General features: G+C 50.9%; 1 protein-coding gene across 14 annotated transcripts in view; it reads left to right on the forward strand.

Moving 5' to 3' along the window:
* Positions 1–19,067, forward strand: part of MSI2 (musashi RNA binding protein 2) — a 400,997-nt gene that overhangs the window by 34,036 nt on the left and 347,894 nt on the right. For 11 of the 14 annotated variants that reach the window (XM_070478500.1, XM_070478493.1, XM_070478499.1 and 8 more), the window contains exon 6: positions 7,565–7,654. The exons of the other annotated variants lie outside the window; for them this stretch is intronic. In XM_070478500.1, coding sequence (XP_070334601.1) covers positions 7,565–7,654 — 90 coding nt within the window. The remainder of the gene's footprint in view (positions 1–7,564; positions 7,655–19,067) is intronic. 14 annotated transcript variants of the gene reach the window in all.

Raw genomic sequence — 19,067 nt, forward strand, 5'->3', positions numbered from 1 at the left:
GTTCGTTCTTACAGTGGAGAGGATACAATTCAGCACCAATATACTGAGCAATAAATAACCTGGAGAAGATGAATAGCCTTGTGCGGTGGTAAATTAAAGTTGATTTATTGCACATAATATATACAGGTGCTCCTAATGTAATTAAGCAGCGAGGCTTTTAATGCTGTAGAATTTGAAAGAAGACCCAAGAAAATTGGGTCTTAATAAGGCTTATTGAAATAACAGCTAAACACACTGCTTAGTACCATTAGAGGATGCTGAAAGATGGATCGACTACTGCTTTTTCTTACGTGTGGAGCTGACGCACCTGACCTGTCATCAGCAGGGCACGCGCTGGCGTGGTTCTCGCTGCCCTGGGCCTGGGTCCTGCTGCACTGCCTGTACACTCCGGCCTCATCCCTCTTAGGACCGCCGATCAGGTGGCTGGCCCTTGAACTGGCTTTTCCCAAATGGAGGGCAAGGTTGCCCAGAGTAGTGGAACCCAGGACCCAGCCTCGCTAGCACCCTCTTCTCGGAAATGAGGCAGGCAGGACAGGGCTGGAAACTTCACAGACTGAGGGCCACCCCCCCCCCCTCCCGCCACGGGCCAAGCTGGAGATGGAGAGACAGGGCTGAACACGAAGTGCCAGACAGCCCCCGCCCTCCACAGGGCTGGGAGAATGCTGCGGTAGGGGTGGAGGCAGGAGAACAGAGGAGGAGATGGATCCTTGGTAGGGCGGGGGGTGCACTTATGGGGACCGGGTTGGGGCACCTGAGAGGGCTTCCCTTGTGGCTCAGCTGGTAAAGAATCCGCCTGCAATGCGGGAGACCTGGGTTCGATCCCTGGGTTGGGAAGTTCCCCTGGAGACGGGAACGGCTACCCACTCCAGTATTCTGGCCTGGAAAATTCCATGGACTGTAGAGTCCATGTGGTCACACAGAGTCAGACAGGACAGAGTGGCTTTCATTTCACTTCACTTTCAGAGCGCAAGAGAGATTACTCGGGCAGCGGTCTCTGGGGAAAGGGGCTGGAGAGTGGGGTCACGGTCTGGGTGGGAGCAGAGGCTGGACTCCAAAGTGGTCTGGGGGCCAGAGCAGGAAGGATGTTGCACTCTGTCCAAGATGCGGAACCTGTACCCGAAGCCAGGCTGGAATCGCGAAGGCTTGTGAACGACGGGAGGACCAGAGCTGTCTTTGAGAAGGGTTTGAGGGAGACCCCTTACTTACGAGACCAGGGCCTGGTCACGAGCAGAGGCCGAGTATGAAAAGGTGGGGGGCGGGAGTTTGAAGCTCCCGCTGCCTTGGGTCTGGTGATCCTGGGGGAGTGGGAGACGGTGGGGTGTCTGGAGATAGGGTGAGTCAGGGCTGAGCCAGTGCAGGTGTGAGAACTCCCCTGGGGTGCTTGTCGGACGGAGCTGGGGAGTGCCTCACCCTGGGATCTGCAGCTGCTGGGGACGCCTGCGTCTGGGACTGTCACCGGGGCCTTCAGGGCTATCATTGGCGAGGTGACCCCAAGTTGCCTTTGGGAGCGTTTGGGGCCAGGAATGATGAGTTAGCCTTTCCTGTAGCCTTTCGGTCAGTTCCCTGTTGGGGCTTAAGATTTTAGGGAAGTGAAGGAGATGCAGATATACCCCTGTGCTCTGAGAAAAGACCCTCTTCTCCTAGGTGTACCTCTCTTGATGAAAACCCATCAGCCTACAAAAGCTGTGTTGGGGAGGGAGATCATTCCTAGTACCAAAAGCTTCAGGGTAAGAGCCTTTTAGGTAAAGAGCTCATCTTTTGAACCAAAACATAGGATGTTATTTTCTTCTTGGAGGGTCACACTTGAGAAACATTTCAACAATTCACTGCTTATACTCAACAAGGTAAAAAAAAAAACTCTAGCTACTGGGTCAGCAGTGTTGAGCACCTGTGGTTTTCAGAGCTACTCCTGGTGAATCAGGGTGGGGTTTGCTACAGAGCCTGGGGTGGCAGGTCAGGCTGGGAAGAGGGTGACCCTGCGCCCTGACCTTTGGAAGAACCTTCACGTGGCCTGTCCTGCTTCCGGCTTGGAGTATGGAGCCACCAAGGGGTATGTGCAGGGCTTGGGGTGCTCCTGACCCCAGGTAGAGAAGAGGGGTGGTGTGGGGCCAAGGCTGCTGTGAGTCCTGGGCAGTGAGAGGCCGCCTCTGCCTCCGTGCACCCCCCCCCCCCCCGTCTCCCCAACAAGGATATCGTAGTACTCATGGTACCTTGCCATGGTTGATTATCTGCAGAATTAGAAAAGCCTCACGTATCTGATCACACTTTTTTTTTCTTAGATGTATATAGCACATTCTTTGACTGTATTGTCAGTGCTTTTTTTTTTTAAGGAATGGTCGATATTAGATGTAGATGGATAGGTGATGCATGTTTCCTTTTCCTAAGGATTATTCAGAGAAGCTGAAAACATTTCCTGTGTCTCTCAAGTGTGTGTGTCCATATCTGGTTCTGTGTCTCCCCAGGGGTGGGTAAGCCCTACAGATGACCCTCACGGAGGCTTCCTGAGGCAGACTCGCTGCTTTTCTTTTCGCATATTTATTGTCTTCATTGGCCACACCAGGTCATAGCTGCGGTGTGTGGGAACGTGGGATCTGGTTCCCTGACCAGGGGTGGAATCCGGGCCCCCTGCTTTGGGGGTGTGGAGTCTTAGCCTCTGGACCACCAGGGAAGTTCCCTTTTTTTTTTTAATTGATTTATAGTGGTGTGTTAATTTCTGCTGTATGGCAAAGTGATCCAGTTTTACGTGTATGTGTGTGTGTGTGTGTGTGTGTGTCTGTCTGTCTGTGTGTGTGTCTGTGTCTGTGTATACACACACATTCTTTTTAATCTCCTCTCCCTTTTGTTTATCCCCAAACATTGAATGCAGTTGCCTGTGCTGGACAGCAGGGCCTTCCTGTCCATCCGTTCTGGGTGTAACAGTTCGCATCTACTGACCCCAGACTCCTCAGCCACCTCCCCTCCACACTTCCCCCTTGGCGGCTGCAAGTCTGTTTGCTTGTTTCTGAGTGTTTCTGCTTCATAGGCAGGTTCATTGTGTCATATTTTAGATTCCACTTATAGTGGTATCTGTGAAAGGGGGTAAATACCCTAAATATATGGTGTTTGTCTTTGTCTTTCTGACTGACTTCACTGAGTATGATAATCTCTAGGCCCATCCATATTGCTGCACTTGGAATTATTTGGTTATTTTTTATGGCTGAGTAGCATTCCATATGTACCACGCCCTCTTTATGCATTCACCTGTTGATAGACATTTAGGTGTTTGCCTGTCTTGGCTGTTGTGAACAGCGTTGCTGTGAGCATAGGGATGTTTGTATCTTTTTGAATTATAGTTTTCTCTGGATATGTGCCCAGGAGTGGGATTGCTGGATCATATAATAACTCTGTTTTTAGTTTTTTTGTGGAACTTCCATACTGTTTTCCATAATGGCTGTCCCAGTGTACATTCCCACCAGTGGTGTAGGAGGGTTCCCCTTTCCCCACACCCTCTCCAGCATGAAGTGTACCAATGTTTTCTTAGGTTGGTCTCCAAAGGCAATAGAAATAAAAGCAAAAATAAACAAATGGAACCTAATCAAACTTAAAAGCTTTTGCACAGCAAAGGAACCAGAAAGAAAACGAAAAGGCGGCCTGTGGAGTGGGAGAAAATACTTGCAAACGATGTGACTGACAAGGGCTTAATTTCCAAAATATATAAAGAGCTCCTACAACCCAACTGAAGACTGGGCAGAAGACTTAATAGACATTCCTCCAAAGCTCACATACAGGTGGCCAGTAGGCCTGTGGAAAGGTGCTCAACATTGCTAGTTATTAGAGAAATACAAATGAAGACTACCATGAAGTACCGTCTCGGACCAGTCAGAATGGCCAGCATGCGAAAGTTTACAAACAGTACATGCTGAAGACGGGCTTGTTTCTTTTTGATGGATAGAATGAATCCTAGACTTGGGAGCATGCAGGCCTAAGCAGCACGAGATCGAATGAATATGACCTTTTTACTCCAGCAAGTGGGAAAGAGATCGGGGCCTCCTCTCTCATAAATCCAGCCTGGGTGGTTTGCTCGGTAGCGCACCCCAGTTGGGTGCTGCTTGAGCATCTGGCTTTGAGTTTTAAGTACTGGCAGGTGCAGGGGGCTCTGCCAGATGAATGTTGGGGTGGACAGCTGGGCTCTCTCACTGACATCCCCGAGTCTGCCACACCGAGACCAGCTCTGGGGGCTTGTGGTCCTGGGGAAGTGAGCTGGACTGGTAACATCTCAGGGAGCTGCCAGCTGTGGGACAGGCGTGGCCCCCCTCCCCTGCAGCTTGCTGCCCCGTTCAAGGCGGGCCGTCTCGTCTTTGGACCGGCGGACGTCGGCCACAAGTCAGTTGACCCCTTCTCTGTGCTTCCGAAGGGCTTGGCAACTTGGCCAACAAGGAGACAGTTGTTAGTTCATTTCTTCATTCATTATTCATGCAGCGAGCGGTGATTAGCATTTAGGAATGTGGTTTCTGGGGGTTCGCTGGGTTGTGTTCATTCGCCGAACAAACATTTGTTGATACCGGGCTCTGGGCTGGGTGCAGGGCGTGGTGCTGGGGTTACAGTGTTGAGGAAGGGGTGTTCTTGGCCCGTGAGTTGCAGTGTTGGAGAAGGCTGGTTATCAGCAGGTGTAGGCGCTACAGCCCACAGGTGAAGGATGCTGACGGAGCTACAGGTCCTGTGAGGGGGGCGGAGCGGGAGAGCTGGGAAGGCTTCACGGGGGGGACAGGCATTGGCCTTGGGGTCTGGCAGAGTCAACGGGAAAGACTTGGGCTGTGGGCAGGTGCTCACCTTTCAGGGCACATGGGATTCTTGGCGTTTTGTTTCCCATGACGGATGGCCGTGTGCCTTCCTGTCCTTCCAGGTCTTCCTCTGTCGCTCAGGATTTAATACTGGGGTCCTGCCACCATGATGCTTGGTATGGAGGCTCATGGTGTGGGCGGAGCGGAGACGGAGAGAGGGTGTAGTGAGTCGTTCAGGTGCCTGTGGCCAAAAAGAAAGCTGACTTCAGAGCCTGGGGCATGTCTAAGATGCACACCAGTGGAGCGCTTTCCACAAACGAGAACCCAGATTCTGGCCCTGCCACCGAAAGTTGGTCTGCTTTGGGGGCATCTTTTTTCTTTGACAAACAGGGTGGGCTGAGATGCATCATTCAGAGCAATGGACTGGCTTGGTATGAAGATGGTGGGGTGTGCTGCTGGTGCCTTTTTCTCTTGTTCAAACTCCGTGTTTCTTTGTTCTAGCCAGTGTTTTATTACCGATATGAATCACTGAGGGGCTTGGAGGGAGAAAGGAAAAGGTTTCTGTATAAACAGCTGTCTTGCTGATTCAATCTACAAAGTGGATTTTATAGCGAAAGTATTTGTTCTTGCTTTAAAATGCCAAAACAGCACCGTCATTTCCTCAGCTCAAAGAAGGGTCTTTGAGAATACGGGGCCTTCTCCTGTCACAGACTTCTGTGATGGGGAGGGAATTCCAGAGCACTTTCTTTGAACCAGTCGTTTCTGATAATCTCATGCTCAGGGAGAAAATTTTTCTTTGCAAAGTTTGAGTTATTCGTTTGTGTACCTTCCTCTTTTTGCCCTACCACAAATTGTGGTTCAAAAAAATTATAATTCTCTCTGGTCATCACAGCTGACTACCTGCTTAATGTTTGTGTGTAGACACTTCATTTTCTTTTTTATGCAAGATTTCATCTTTGCATGATCCGAGATAGTTGGTTGCCCTGAGATTATTAATAAATTGAGACGGTTAATGGGGTGTGACTCAGAACATATATTTAAAAACAAGTTGGAATAAGAAATAGGTCTTTTACAAAATTAATTTTTTGTTATGCTCCTCTCTTGAGCCTTTTTGTTTGAAGCCAGCTTGCTTTGTAATGTTCATATATACCCGATTGCAATTAACATAAATTACTTTTAAATACCAGTTAGCTGCCGTGGAGAGAGGACAGGGTTGTGGCCGCTCATGGAGGGTTAAGAGGTTTGGTCATTGTCTGGGTTTTTATCTCACTGTAGATCAAATTCTGTTCCTTTGGAGGCTGGCAGATTTGTCAAAGATTGCTTTCTTTGATGATGAGGAGAGGGACAAAGTCGTTGCCCTGAGTGCCAGTACATTTTCTTAGCAAGAGAGAGTAAATAATCATAAAATGTTTGCTTATTTAAAAACAAGTGAGCTTAAATGCAGTGTGGTTTCCTGGATTGGATCCTAGAAGAAAAAAAGGGTATCGGTGGAAAAACTAGTGCAATCCAAAAGAAGTCTATAGTTAATAGTATTGAACAAATGTTAATTTCTTAGTATGATAAATGTATTGTGGTTCATGTAAGTTATTGACATTAGAAGAAGCTGGGTAAAGGGTTTAGGGGAACTCTAAGCTCTTTTTTCATTCCTTAGAGTCATTCTAACATTATTTCAGAGTTTTTTTTTAAAGGTATATTTGGGATATTCCTTTTGGTTTGGTAGAGATTATATTTGGCTGCATTCAGAATCAGCCACTTATAGCGAGGGCAGATTATTTCATGCCACTTTAGAAAATGGTAAGGTTCAGGGAGTCTGTCACTCCTGACTTGGCCCTCTTTTATGCCTCCCTTCTGCTTGTCCATCCATTGCGGTAGCAAATCCCTCCCTGCCTGCCCACCCTTCTGAAAACCTACGGCCAGCTGATCTTTGCTTCTAATTCCTTTGGCATTCATTACCCAAAATGGACAGCTGGCCTCTTGTGATATTCTGTCCTTCTCCTGGAGTGTGTCACATTAGACCCTTTGTGACCCCACGGACTGTAGCCCGCCAGGCTCCTCTGCCCATGGAATTTTCCAGGCAAGAGTACCGGAGTGGGCCGCCATTTCCAACTCCGTGGGATCTTCCTGACCCAGGGATTGAACCCCGTCTCCCGTGTCTCCCGCACTGGAAGGCAGATTCTTTCCCACTGAGCCACCTGGGAACCCCCTCCTCCTGGAAGGTGCTGATAACTGGGTTTTTTATGCCGTCTTGTTCACTCCCATCCTGTGTGTTCACTTTTACTTTAGCAACCAGATTGGAAGCTTCCTGAGAACTGGAGATTTGTCTGGCTCTGTCTCTTTTAAAATTTAAAAAGTGTCCCTATTATGTAAATAACGAATGTTCATAATAAAAAATGAAGTATTAGGGAATCTGTAGCGTCCAAGGTGAAGGTACCTAAGAGCTGCCTGTCCTCCAGCTGTTAATGAATTAGAATATATTCTTCTGTATCTTTTCTGTGTGTGCCAAAAATATATATTGTGATTTACAAATAAGAGGTCCTTTTATCCGTATCTGTTTGCACTCTGCTCTTCTCAGCTGGCAGCACCCTATCTCGTGGCGATGCACATGGGCGCCCGTGTCTCTCTTTTTTGTGCTCTTATATTGACCAGCACGTTGCTAGGTGCCTTGTAGAACATGCTGCTGTTGTTTAGTCACTAAGTCGTGTCTGACTCTTTTGCAACCTCATGGACTGTAGCCTGCCAGGCTCCTCTGTCCATGGAATTTCCCAAGCAAGAATACTGGAGTGGATTGCCATTTCCTTCTCCAGGGGACCTTCCTGACCCAGGGATCGAACCCGCGTCTCCTGCATTGGCAGGCGGATTCTTTACCACTGACCCACCGGGATCCTAGACATGCGGTAGGTGTGCATTATTATTACTGCTTCTGTTATTACATTAGATCAGGAAGTTGATCCAGAACGTAGTAAATGTGGGCTCAGAGGAAGAGAGAAGTCAGAGGTGGAGGCAGGGGGCTGGTTTACAATACAGCTTTGGTTTTGCTGGGAGAAAGGCATGTTTACCCACCTAATACCTGGGGTCACTTTCCTTGGACAGCAGTAGAATTTCAGGAGCTGGAACTGTGACGAGGTTGGAGACTGGATTGAGACAGGGAGGACTAGAGACTGAACCCCAGATGACTTTTCTCGGGTGAAAGTGGGGATGGCGGCGTAGGGGCGGATACCTGGGAGTTGAGGGAGGACGTGAGGTACAGGCGGAGTCCGAGGTGGTGTGTAAATCAGGTGAACCAGATGGGTAGAGAGCAGGGGTGGGGTTGGGGGTGGGTGGTTGGTCTACGGGCAGGACAACATCTGGCCACCAGTACCTTTGGGGACAAGAGTGATATAGAGAAATGCAGGCAATAGTGATACAGAGAAAATTTTGCTGGATTGAAGGGTGAATTGAGCGGGAGAAGACCAGGCATTTGTATGTGGTAAGAGGATGAGCCCCTTGATGAATTTCTTGATGAGGAAACTCCTTCCACTGGTGGTGCCCCAGAAGGAAGCTCTGTGTACCTCTGACCTGGGCTCTAGGAAGTCTCAGGATGCTCCGTCTTTTCTCTGGAAGAGGGATGTCAGCGCTGAATGCCCACCACCGGGATCTTCCTTCTTGGGTAAAGCATCCCGGAGGCGCTCTCTGCGCTGATGCAAGCCCAGTTAGCAGGTGCTGTGGTTGCGGAGATTTTTCTAGCATAGATCTTGCTTTGGAGTCTGAATAGATTGATTTCCCTTTTGGTTTTGTGTCCCCTAGATAGAATTTTTACTTGACTCAAGGGAAAAGGATGGTAGTCAGTACTGAGAGCCCTTAACATGTGTAGATGCCTTCAGAGAGAACAAGAGGTTCCAGAGGAAAACCAGTTATATGGAGAGGAGAGGCCTTGAGTTTACCCTCAAACCCCACTCCCTGCCCCAGTCTACGTACGAATGTTGCATAGATGGAAAAACATCTGACATGCACGAGTCGAGTATGAACGCCAAAAAACTAATAACCTACATAGTCACCACATGGCTGGGAAGCGCAGTGTTATTTCAGCCCCCTTCACCTCCCTGTGTGTTTCTCCCCAGTTGGAAGCCCTCACGCACCCACCCTGTGAGGCTGGCTTCCTCCCGCCCTTGAAGAATACTTTGTGCTATCCAGCTTGCTGTCTGCACGGGCTGTCCTGTCGATGCCTCGTAGCTGCGGTTCACTGGGCCCACACTTTGTCTTTTCTCCTTTTAATGGACATTCAAGTTCTTGATTTGTTTTGTCTGCTCACACTGTGCATATGAATATCCTTGTGCATACTTCCTGATGTGTATATGTGAGAGAGTATCAGAATAGACTCGTATGGCTGAGTCATACAGTCTGAACGGCTTAAGTTTGCTGAAAACTGTTTGAAGATCTCCTTCTTGGGACTTCCCTGGTGGTCCAGTGGCTAAGACGCCATGCCCCCCATGCAGAGGACCTAGATTCGATCCCTGGTCAGGGAGCTAGATCCCATATACCTCAGCTAAAAGATCCTGCAGGCTGCAACTAGGACCTGTTGCAGTCAAATAAATAAGTATTAAAAAAAGATCTCCTCCTTGCCGTATTGGTACTCTAGGAGCAGTTGGAGTAGTAGGAGTTTTCATTGCCCTGGATTCTCACCAGCGGTTGTTAGGGTCAGACTTTTTAACTGTTGTCAGTTTTGTGATGTTGCATTGTGTGTGTGTGTGTGATTTATCTTTGGCTGTGCTGGGTCGTAGCTGCGCGGGCGCGTCTCTGGCTGTGGTGAGCAGGGGCTCCTCTCCAGCCCGGTGCTCAGGCTCATCGTGGGGGCTTCTCCTGTGGGCACAGGCCCTCGGGTGTACGGTCTTCAGGAGTTGTGGTTCCCGGGCTCTAGAGCACAGGCTTGGTGATTGTGGCACACAGGCCTAGTTGCTCCGCAGCATGTGGGATCTTCCTGGACCAGGGATCGAACCCGTGTCTCCTGCATTGGCAGGCGGACCCTTACTGAGCCACTTAGGGAAGCCCTTGCGGTCTTCATTTGCATTTCCCCAGTCAATAAGGAGGTTGAGTGTCACGCTAGTGTTTCAGGGAAAGGACTTTGGACTCTAGAACATACTTATTCAGGGACACAAAACTTGTGGCTTTGGTAGGAGGCATCTTACCTAGAGCTGTTTTCTGGCCTTGGGGCGGAGCCAGAGGTGTTTTTCTTCTGTGGGGGAAGAATCTGGGGAGCATCTGTTTGACTTTCCACACTTTTCTGGGGGTTTGTTATTGTGTTTGGAGAGTCTAGATGGTGCCCGGTCCTGCTGATCCTTTGTTCTAAAAGGCCCCGAGAAGGACTGCAAGCCTGCCTTTTCCTCCTTTGATGGGAGCATCCTGTTCCTTTTAATGTGAACAGGCAGATAAATGAGAGTCCAGGCAGGGTCCCCAGGGTGTGGTGGTGACTGTGGGGGGATGCTGGGGACAGCCCCAGGCACGCATCAGGGGCTGGACAGGGCCTGGCCAGCGAGCTGGTAAGGAAGAGAGAGGGAGGGATCATGCACTCGTAGTGTGGCGAGCAGAGGGAAAGGGATCAGGTTCCCGGGCAAGGGGCGATCAGAGGTCTGGGGGGGGGGGCTGGGCAGGATGCTGGAGTCCAGGAGCTGGGTATTCATGCAGTAGTTCCCAGATCTGTGCTAGGGACCCGTTGACCAGCGAGGTGTGTGAGGCTAGTCCATTTTACTACGCGTTCAGCTGAGAGCTTTCATGTGAAAATAAACCTTTGATGTTCTGGAGAATGAGAAAGAAAATCTGCTTTCACACCTGGGGAAGAGAAGCTGCCTATGGGGAAAAAAATGTTCTGTTACGAAAGAATGGAATTGCAAGGCTCCGCATCTGCTGGGTTGGTTGTTCTAGAAACCCCATGAGAAGAAATGCAGGACAAAATACAGGCTTTCGGTCTCAAGTGAAAGCATGTTTAGAGAGGCCATGTTAAGGGGGAAAGACGTTGGAGGCTAACATTGTGTTTATATTTTGAATATTGCTATGTATTGTAAATCTTACCTGTGCTTATGGACAGGGTCTGGGAGAGAACAGGGAAAAATAGTTGATTTTGTTTGTTTGGTGGGGTAGTATTTTAACAAACTCTTGTAGTAGTATTGTATAAGGAAAAGTCTTTACTGAAAATGAGCCTGGACTCTGAAGCCTGTTATTTGATCACACCACTCTGAATGCCTCTAAACGTGCATTTAGTTATCGAGGTCCAGATGTGGTGGGCACCTTGAGGATGACGACCCTAGCTCCTGTCTTCAGGACGTTCAGAGACTGTGGTGGGATCCTGGGGTGTCAGTACTCTGGGTCTAAGTGATGGCTAACTCGAGGGGGAGGTGCCACGCAGGTGGCACCCAGCTGGGCATTGCGGCCGCGGTGGGGGGAGTATAGGCTCCGGCTGGGGACTCTGGGGGGACCTCTCAGAGGAGGTGGGCTGGGGGGAGCTCCTGAAGGGACGGCGGGTCTGACTAAATGGGAGGAAGGAGGAGGGCAGGCAGAAGCGGGGGGGAGCGTTGTCCGAAGCGGGAGAGGCCATTACGCGCTGTGGCCCCTCAGGATGGGGGGTGAGTGTTAGGGGTCCACCGCAGCTCCCGCCTGGGAGCTCAGCGTTCGTCCCTCCTCGGAGGCGGTTGCTGGCAGATGATGGAACCTTCGGGCCCTCTCCTGAGGAAAACGGTTCCACGTACAGACACTGCCACCACCGAAGGCCCTCACACAGGTCTTTGTGTTCAGTTTCAGAGAACTCACTTTTTGTGGGACGCTGGGGATGTGGCAGGAATCAGCCCGCAGGGGCTTGGCCCTCAGGGAGCTTCAGGTCTGATGGCAAGGTCAGACCCTGGGGGCAGCGACAGGGAAGGGTGTTCCAGGGGAGGACTGGGTGTTGGCCATAGCTCTAGGAAGGGCTTCCTCGGCTGCGACTCAGGGCCGAGATCTGCTGCGGGATTGCAGAGAGCGCCCCGGGCCCCGCGAACGTGCGGAGGCCCTTCTCGCTGGCCTGGGTCTTGCAGAAAGCCAGGGGTCTCTGGGGCCTCCGGCGTCTCGGAGAAGGGCAGGAGTGGTGTTGTTTTCTGGGCCTTTGTCCTTAGCAACACATGTTCACCTGGAGCCAGTGTGCATTCTTTTCCCAAACAAACAGCTTTCAGGAAGAGTTAATAAATTAATCTCCTGGGAAAAGAACCTGCTTCGGCACCAGCACCGCCTTTAGCAGCCCACCCGGCCAGGGACTTGGCTGATGGAGCCCCACGCGCGTCGACGATAGTGTGTGGCTGCCGATGACGCCGGGCCTCAGACGCCGGGCCCCCCTCATGTGAGCACATGGCTAGGTTCTGGAAGGGGGAGGGCGGCCAGTGTGGAGCGGGCCCCCAGCACGGCCCTGGAAGGAGGCAGTCCCGTTTTACGGAAGAGGAAGCTGGCACACAGGTTAAGATGCGCTCAAATCAGAGCTACATTCCATGGAGGCCAGGATTATTCTGCCTCCCTGCCATTTGGTGGCCTTCTCTTGATCCCAGGTCTTCATGAACAAGTATCATGAACCCGCATGGCACGTGAAAGGCTCTTTGTGAACCCTCGCTTGCAGGGGAAAAGCATTTCCAAACTTCTGCCGCCATCTGTATTGAGAGAGGATGTGGTGTCGCTGGTGTATTAATAGAAGGTCTAGATGCATCTGTCCATTCAGCCGATAGTTACTGAATGAGTGAGTAAAACCGACCGTCTTTCTGGCTTTCTGTCTTTCTGGCTTTCTGTCTAGCCGTCCACATGGAGGAGAGGGCAGCCTGGCTTCCCTTGTGGCTCAGATGTTGAAGAATCTGCCTGCAGTGCAGGCGACCTGGGTTGAAGAGATTGCCTGGAGAAGGGAATGGCTCTGCACTCGGGTATTCTTGCCTGGAGAATTCCATGGACAGAGGAGCCTGGCGGGGCTATGTGGGGTCACACAGAGTTGGACGCGCCTGAGGGACTAACACACACCCTTGATTCCAGGTCTTTATGAATAGGTAGCACAAACCTGCGTGGTACGTGAAAGTCTCTCTGTGAACCCTCACTTCCAGTGGAAAAGCATTTCCGAGCCTCTGCACCATCTATATTAAGAGAGGATGTGGTATCCCTGGTCTGTTAATAGGAAGGTCTAGATGCACCCGTCCATTCACCATATTTTTACTGGATGTCTGCTAACTGCGTGGAACTGATGGTCCTCACCGGCTTTCTGTCCAGCCGGCCATCCACGTGCAGGAGAGAGCCGCCTGCTCCTGCCTCCCCCGGGGTGGGGTGGGGCTGTGCTGGGGAACCAGAGGCCCCTGGGGAGACTGGGTTAGGGCCCACTTGTTCCCCTGCCTGATGAGGAGGAGTGATCGCCTGCTTCTTGCACTTGACTCTGCCTGTCCGTGTCCACCTGCAGGCCTTCTGGGGCTTGGAGTTCACTGCCGCCCGCAGAGGAGAGCCCTTTGTGCCTGCTAATGAGACGGAGAGAGTGATTCCCACTGAGAGCTGCTCGTTAAAAAGTTAGTTTCTTCAGCGGCTTCGCCAAATAGATGACCTTGTGGGGACTGAATAATAAAATGCAGCCCTTTCCGCCTCCCTCCCTAGCCTGCTGTCTCCTGGCGCTCAGCTGCAGGTCCCAGAGCTCTGGTCCTCAGAGGATGCTGGAAGATTTTAAGAGGGGCTCAGCCATCTGTCCTCAGTGGATGGCGAGCAGGGAGATTCTGTTGACCTCGTGTGTTTCCGGGAATTGGGGGCACCTGGTCATCGCTAGATGCACACTCCCCTCCTGCTTTTTTTGCTCCTTGCTGTTCAGGGGCTCCGCTGCGAGCCTTAAGACTCTTTGGTGTGGACCACTGTGAGTCACTTTATGAAAATGTGGTGTGAGGATGCCCCTCAGAGCATCTTAGGGAGCAGACGGGTGGACTGAGTTATTGTTTCAGCCTTCTTTAACTAGGGAGTCCCTGGTATGTTTTATATGAGGAATAAGTCTTTGATAAGTAAATTTACATAGTTTCTGAGGAACATTCTGAGCTTCTAAGGCCTGCTTACTTCTTAAATCTTCCAACGTTTCCTAAATCCTGTTGTCAGATTTCTTCTCTATTTCCTTAACACTCCGTATACCGTGTCCCTGCCCACCCCCTGCCCCAGTGATGGTGACTGTTATACGTCAACTTGGCTAGGCTGTCTGTCACGCTCAGTTGTCTGGGCAAACACTGATCTCGATACCACAGTGAAGGAACCTGGAGGTGGGTTGACATTGCAGTCAGTTGAGTTTGACTAACTCAGGTTATGCCCTGGAATGTGGAGGTGGGCCTGATCGCATCCGTTGATGATCATGAGAGCAGACATTGAGGTTCTGGTAGAACAAGAAGTTGTCCCTCAGACAGCACAGAGAAAACCCTCTGTGGGTTTCCAGGCTTCTGGTCTTCCCTGTAGACTTCGGACGTAACCCTGCGGCATCGATTCTTACCTGAGTTTCCAGTCTGCTGGGCTGTGCAGTGAATTTCAGACTTGCCTCCTCCCCTCATGGTGAGCCAGTTTCTTGAAATAAATACCCCTTCCCTCATCTCTGTCTCTCTGTCATATCGTACATATCTCCTGTTGACGGTTTCTCTGGAGAATCCTGACTAATCCACCTGCTATCGCAATAATTGCTTGCTTAATTGTCTTTTTCTCCCTGTTGAACCATAGGCAACATGGGAGTGGAGACAGTGTCTGTCTTGCTCTCTGCTCTGAATCGAGTGCCTTCCAAAGAGCCTGACACATAGGAGATGGTCAGTAAACATACGAAGAGTGAGTGATGGCATCTGTGTTTACCGAGAGGCAGTGGCTCTGCCTCTGTGGTCAAGTAGACCTGGGTTGCAGTTCAGGCTCCACAGGAATCACAGGTTCCTCATTTGGAGCCTGTTGTGAGAACTGACTGAGATGATGTGCTGGGCTTCTGGTGGTTGCAAGCTGGAGGAGACCGAACAGGAATAGCCATTATTGTTACACATTGCGCCTCCCCCCCCCCCCCCCCGCCCTGCCCCCGTCATAATCATTTCCCAAGGTTGTTTCAGAGATTCAGTGAGATAATGGACATAAAATTCCTAGTGCAGAATGGAGGGTCGTAAGTGCTGATTCCGTTCTAAGTACCAAACTTTTTCATGTGCATATTTTCATTAAATTTAATTTCTGCTTAAATCCTAGGATGCAGTTTTAATTGCCCCGTATTAATGGTGAGGAAGCTGAAGCTTGGTGACCTAACGCAGAATTCAATAGCAGATATTTCTTGTGTGCCTACTTAGCATCCAGGATTTGGCCTCGTGTGGGACCAAGCCCACTTCCTGTCCTCTTTCGTCTCGGCATGTTGCTCTGGGAGGCCTGTGTCCTCTTGGGCCCTGGTTTTCCTCGTCTCCTGTCATTTCGTTGCCACTCACTTTTGCTTGGTATGGAAGACACATACTCCCTGTAGCTGCATGGGCTGAGGTGGCTCCAGACTGGGAAGTGGGTTGTTTTTCTTACAAAAGGTCCTTTATAAAAAGTTGCTTGCTGGGAGTGGGAATACGGATTCCCGTGGAAGCAGCATAAAAAAATAATGCTTTAGTTTTTAGGGCAGCCTGTGAAGGCTGGAAGATGGCTATCCTTTTGGGTCTTCCTGACCCTCTGCTAGTTTGAAGGATGAATTGGGTTCCAGTGGGCGTGTGATAGGGGATTGGTAGAGGAGAGATCAGCTCGTCCAGCCAGCTGTGGTGTGGTCTGATGGGGTGAAGATGGCTCTCAAACTCAGGGCCTTGGCACAGATGCGGCGGTACACTCCTTGGCTTTCTTCTTCCTCCTCGGTGTGGCCCCGGGGGCCTGCTCCCTGCTCCTCTGACACCACCACTGCCTCGTCCCGGGGTCTCTCCTCCAAGATGGGCTCCTCGGGCGGGTGTGCCCTTCTGCCCCGTTTCCATGCTGTCCTGAGGATGAGCCCTTTTTCCTGACTGGTGTTATTAGTCACTGCTGGCTCCAGTGGGAGGAAACTTCAGCGACGTCAGAGGCCCGGTTCCTCATCTGTTGTGAGAACTCAGTGAGGTGATGTGCCTGAGTTCTGGTGGTTGCAAGCCGGAGTAAACCAAACAGCAATAGCGATTACTGTTACAGATCCCCCTGGTCCCCATCATCATCGTTCTCCAGTGGTGTCAAAGATTCTGAGTGAGATAATGGATATGCAATTCCTAGTACATAAGAGAGGGTCATAGAGGTTACCACTTCGCTCTTCCCACGGTCCCACTGAGGAAAGTGACGCTTGGAGTGGAGGGAAATGACCTGTCTAAGGTCACCTGCTCGCACCTTGCAGGTTCCCCACTTGGAGGGCAGCTGGTATTCTCATCATGGTGGCGACACGCACCCTCGTCTCTTAGCCTGTGTGATCCTGCAGGCTGGATCGGAGTCTTCTGCGGACTGTCAGCCCAGGTTTTCCATGGATTGGAGAAAGCCTTTGAAAGGAATTGTTAATTTTATTTGCTTTATTTATTTTTTTAAGAATTATTAATAAGTTAAAATGTGCTGTACAGAGAGTCTTGTTTGGTTTTGTTTTTTAGTATTTGGCCGCCCCGAGTCTCAGCTGCAGCACTTGGGATCTGTGCTGTCACCCCAACCTTCTCTTGGGGTACATGGACGCTCCAGTTGGGGCCTGCGGGCTCCAGAGCACGTGTCCCTCAGTAGTTGCGGCACACGCGCTCTCTAGTTGTGGAGCTTGGACTCCGGAGCGCACATCCCTCAGTAGTCGTGGCATACGTGCTTTCTAGTTGTGGAGCTTGGACTCCGGAGCACACGGGCTCAGTAGTTGCAATGCGTGGGCTTAGGTGCTCCGAGGATGTGGGATCCTAATTCCCTGACCAGGGACGTAACCTGTGTCCCTTGCATTGCAAGGCAGATTCTTCACCTCTGGATCAATGGGGAAGTCCACACAGAGACTCTCTGGTCTACTGGGCTTAATGATCAGAGGGAATTTTAGCCTCAAGTTTGGGGCTAAGGAAGTTGGAGGTGCATCTTTCTTTCCTGTGAGCTGGAAGCTGTGTTCCCAGCGAGGCCCTCCTATTACTTGGGTTGTGCTTCCCCGGTGCCAGTTTATTCTGAAATCGCTTTGGGCTTTCTGACAGCTCACATTCCTCTCTGCCTCCAGTCAGCTTCCAGGACAGGCTTGCAGAGGAAGTGGCTTCAAACCCTTGTCAGCCACCTGTTTGCAATCCCTACTGTGGGGAGTGATGTATAATAAACCTTGAATGTACGTGGGGGGAATTTGCACAGGTCATGTGTGTCTGTGTGTGGTTTTGCAAGAAAAGTATAAGATGTAAAAATATGAGGAAATGTTTGCACAAATAAATGAGGATTTAGTCACTGTGACTGGATCATCTCTAAGGGGAAATTCCTTCTCAGAAAAGCAGGTGTCGGTTCCAGATGGTCACGTGTCGCTTACCTGCAAGCGGAGCTCAGGAGGGAGGCTGGGGGATGGGGGTGGGGGGGCGCGCCAGTAACTGCCAGAGCCCAGGACGGGGAAGTCACGACTCCGCAGCAGAAGGGTTGTTGAGCCAGAGCCGAGTGCTCTTTGTGCCGCCTCGGGAGCAGTCTGGCCTGCGAGACGCGGGCGGTAGGTCTCGGTCCTCCGGGCTTCAGCCTCCGACCTGGCAGAGTGTGGTCATGGGGGCGGAGGTGCCCCCTCCGTGGAGTTGGCCCCGGGGTGGTTGGCACATGACTCGTCTTCCAGAAAGGCGCAGTGGCCGGGCACCAGGAGTGACCTCAGGCCTGTGAGCTGAGCTCAGCGGGAAGGCGGAGCCTCTGCAGAACCTGTCCTCTTCTATCAGCCACAGGAAGGAGTCGTGTTTTCTCCCGGGTGAAGCACTGCGGTCAGATGTCTTCAGCAGGCCTCGCTCCATCTACCGGCGAAGTGGGGATGTTGTTGTTATTTGGGGCAGTATGCTCTCTTAAGAACATTTAAATTTCACCGTTAGAACAATGAGCTCAAGTATATGCTGGCCCTGTGTTCAGATTTTTTAAATAAAAATAAATGGACAGACAACTCATAAGGGTGCAGTGTGTTTAACAATGTGCAGTGTATTCAGCACTTAGAGGAAATCTAGGGGGTGGTAGAACTACGTCTTCATACACTTAGCAGCAGAAGTAAGGGAGGCCAGGCCCTATGATGGGAGGAAAACCCACTATTCAGGACTGAACAGAGGTCTTTGGCAACGGGGATATCATTAATGAGCGCCGCACCCAACCCTGACCCCGCCCTGGGTGCTGTGTACATCGAGGCCAGATAAGGAGTGACCCCCAAAACCTCTGTAGGTGAAGAGAGGGTTGGTGTCAGACCCGAGTTCAGGTCTGTTCTTGCTTCTTAATTACCTGGGGATGCTGGGCAAGTTGCTTGTTCTTTCTCAGCCTCCATTTTCTTAGCCATATACAAGGAATGTAAGTGTTTTTTTAAAAAAAATGTTTCATTTGGCTATGCCAGATCTTAGTTGCGGTGTACAGGACGTTCGATCTTGATTGCACCAGGCGGAATCTTTAGTTGTGGCATGAGGGATCTGGTTCCCCTGCAGGGGGAGGGCGGGGTCTCAGCCCCTCTGAGTCCCATCGTGTAAGTCGTGGAATGACGTTGGTGACGCCTTCTCGTGAGTGTTGCTGTCCGGGTCCGGTGAGTGTCTGTGAAGCGTGTGTCAAGCACCCCACTGCCCAGAACACAGTAGCTGCTCATAAGTGGTGGCCCTCGTTCCTGCTGTCATTCCTGCTGTGGTGGTTGGCGGTCTCTTGGTGGTTTTGCCCATTGAGACCAGTTGTGGGCGTGTCTGGGGCTCCCCTGGTAGCTCAGATGGTAAAGAATCCACCTGCCATGCAGGAGGCCTGGGTTCAATTCCTGGGTAAGGAAAATCCCCTGGAGAAGGGGGAATACTCCAGTATTCTTGCTTGGAGAGTCCCATGGACAGAGGACCGGCGGGCTACAGTTCATCATGTCTGCAGTGACAGCTGAGCAGATGAGAAAGGGGTGCTGGGCCCCTGCACAGCTTGGGGACGGACATGCTTCTTAGCCTGGAGCAGGGTTCCCTGGGTTTTGAAATTCTATTTTGTGAGCGATAAGAGGCAGTAGCACATACAATAAGAGACTCATCGCTCTTCTGGAAGGTTCTAGGATTTCCCCAAAAGGGATCTGATTTTTTAGGGTTGGTGGTGAAATGCCCTTGGCTCAAGAGAGCTGAAGGCAGGAGGAGCGAATTCAATCCGCAGTTTTATCTCTGAGCTCTGCTCTCTGGGGAGACAGGCCCCTGCTCCCATCTGGAG

The sequence above is a fragment of the Odocoileus virginianus genome, chromosome 17 (assembly GCF_023699985.2).
Source record: "Odocoileus virginianus isolate 20LAN1187 ecotype Illinois chromosome 17, Ovbor_1.2, whole genome shotgun sequence".
NCBI lineage: Eukaryota > Metazoa > Chordata > Mammalia > Artiodactyla > Cervidae > Odocoileus > Odocoileus virginianus.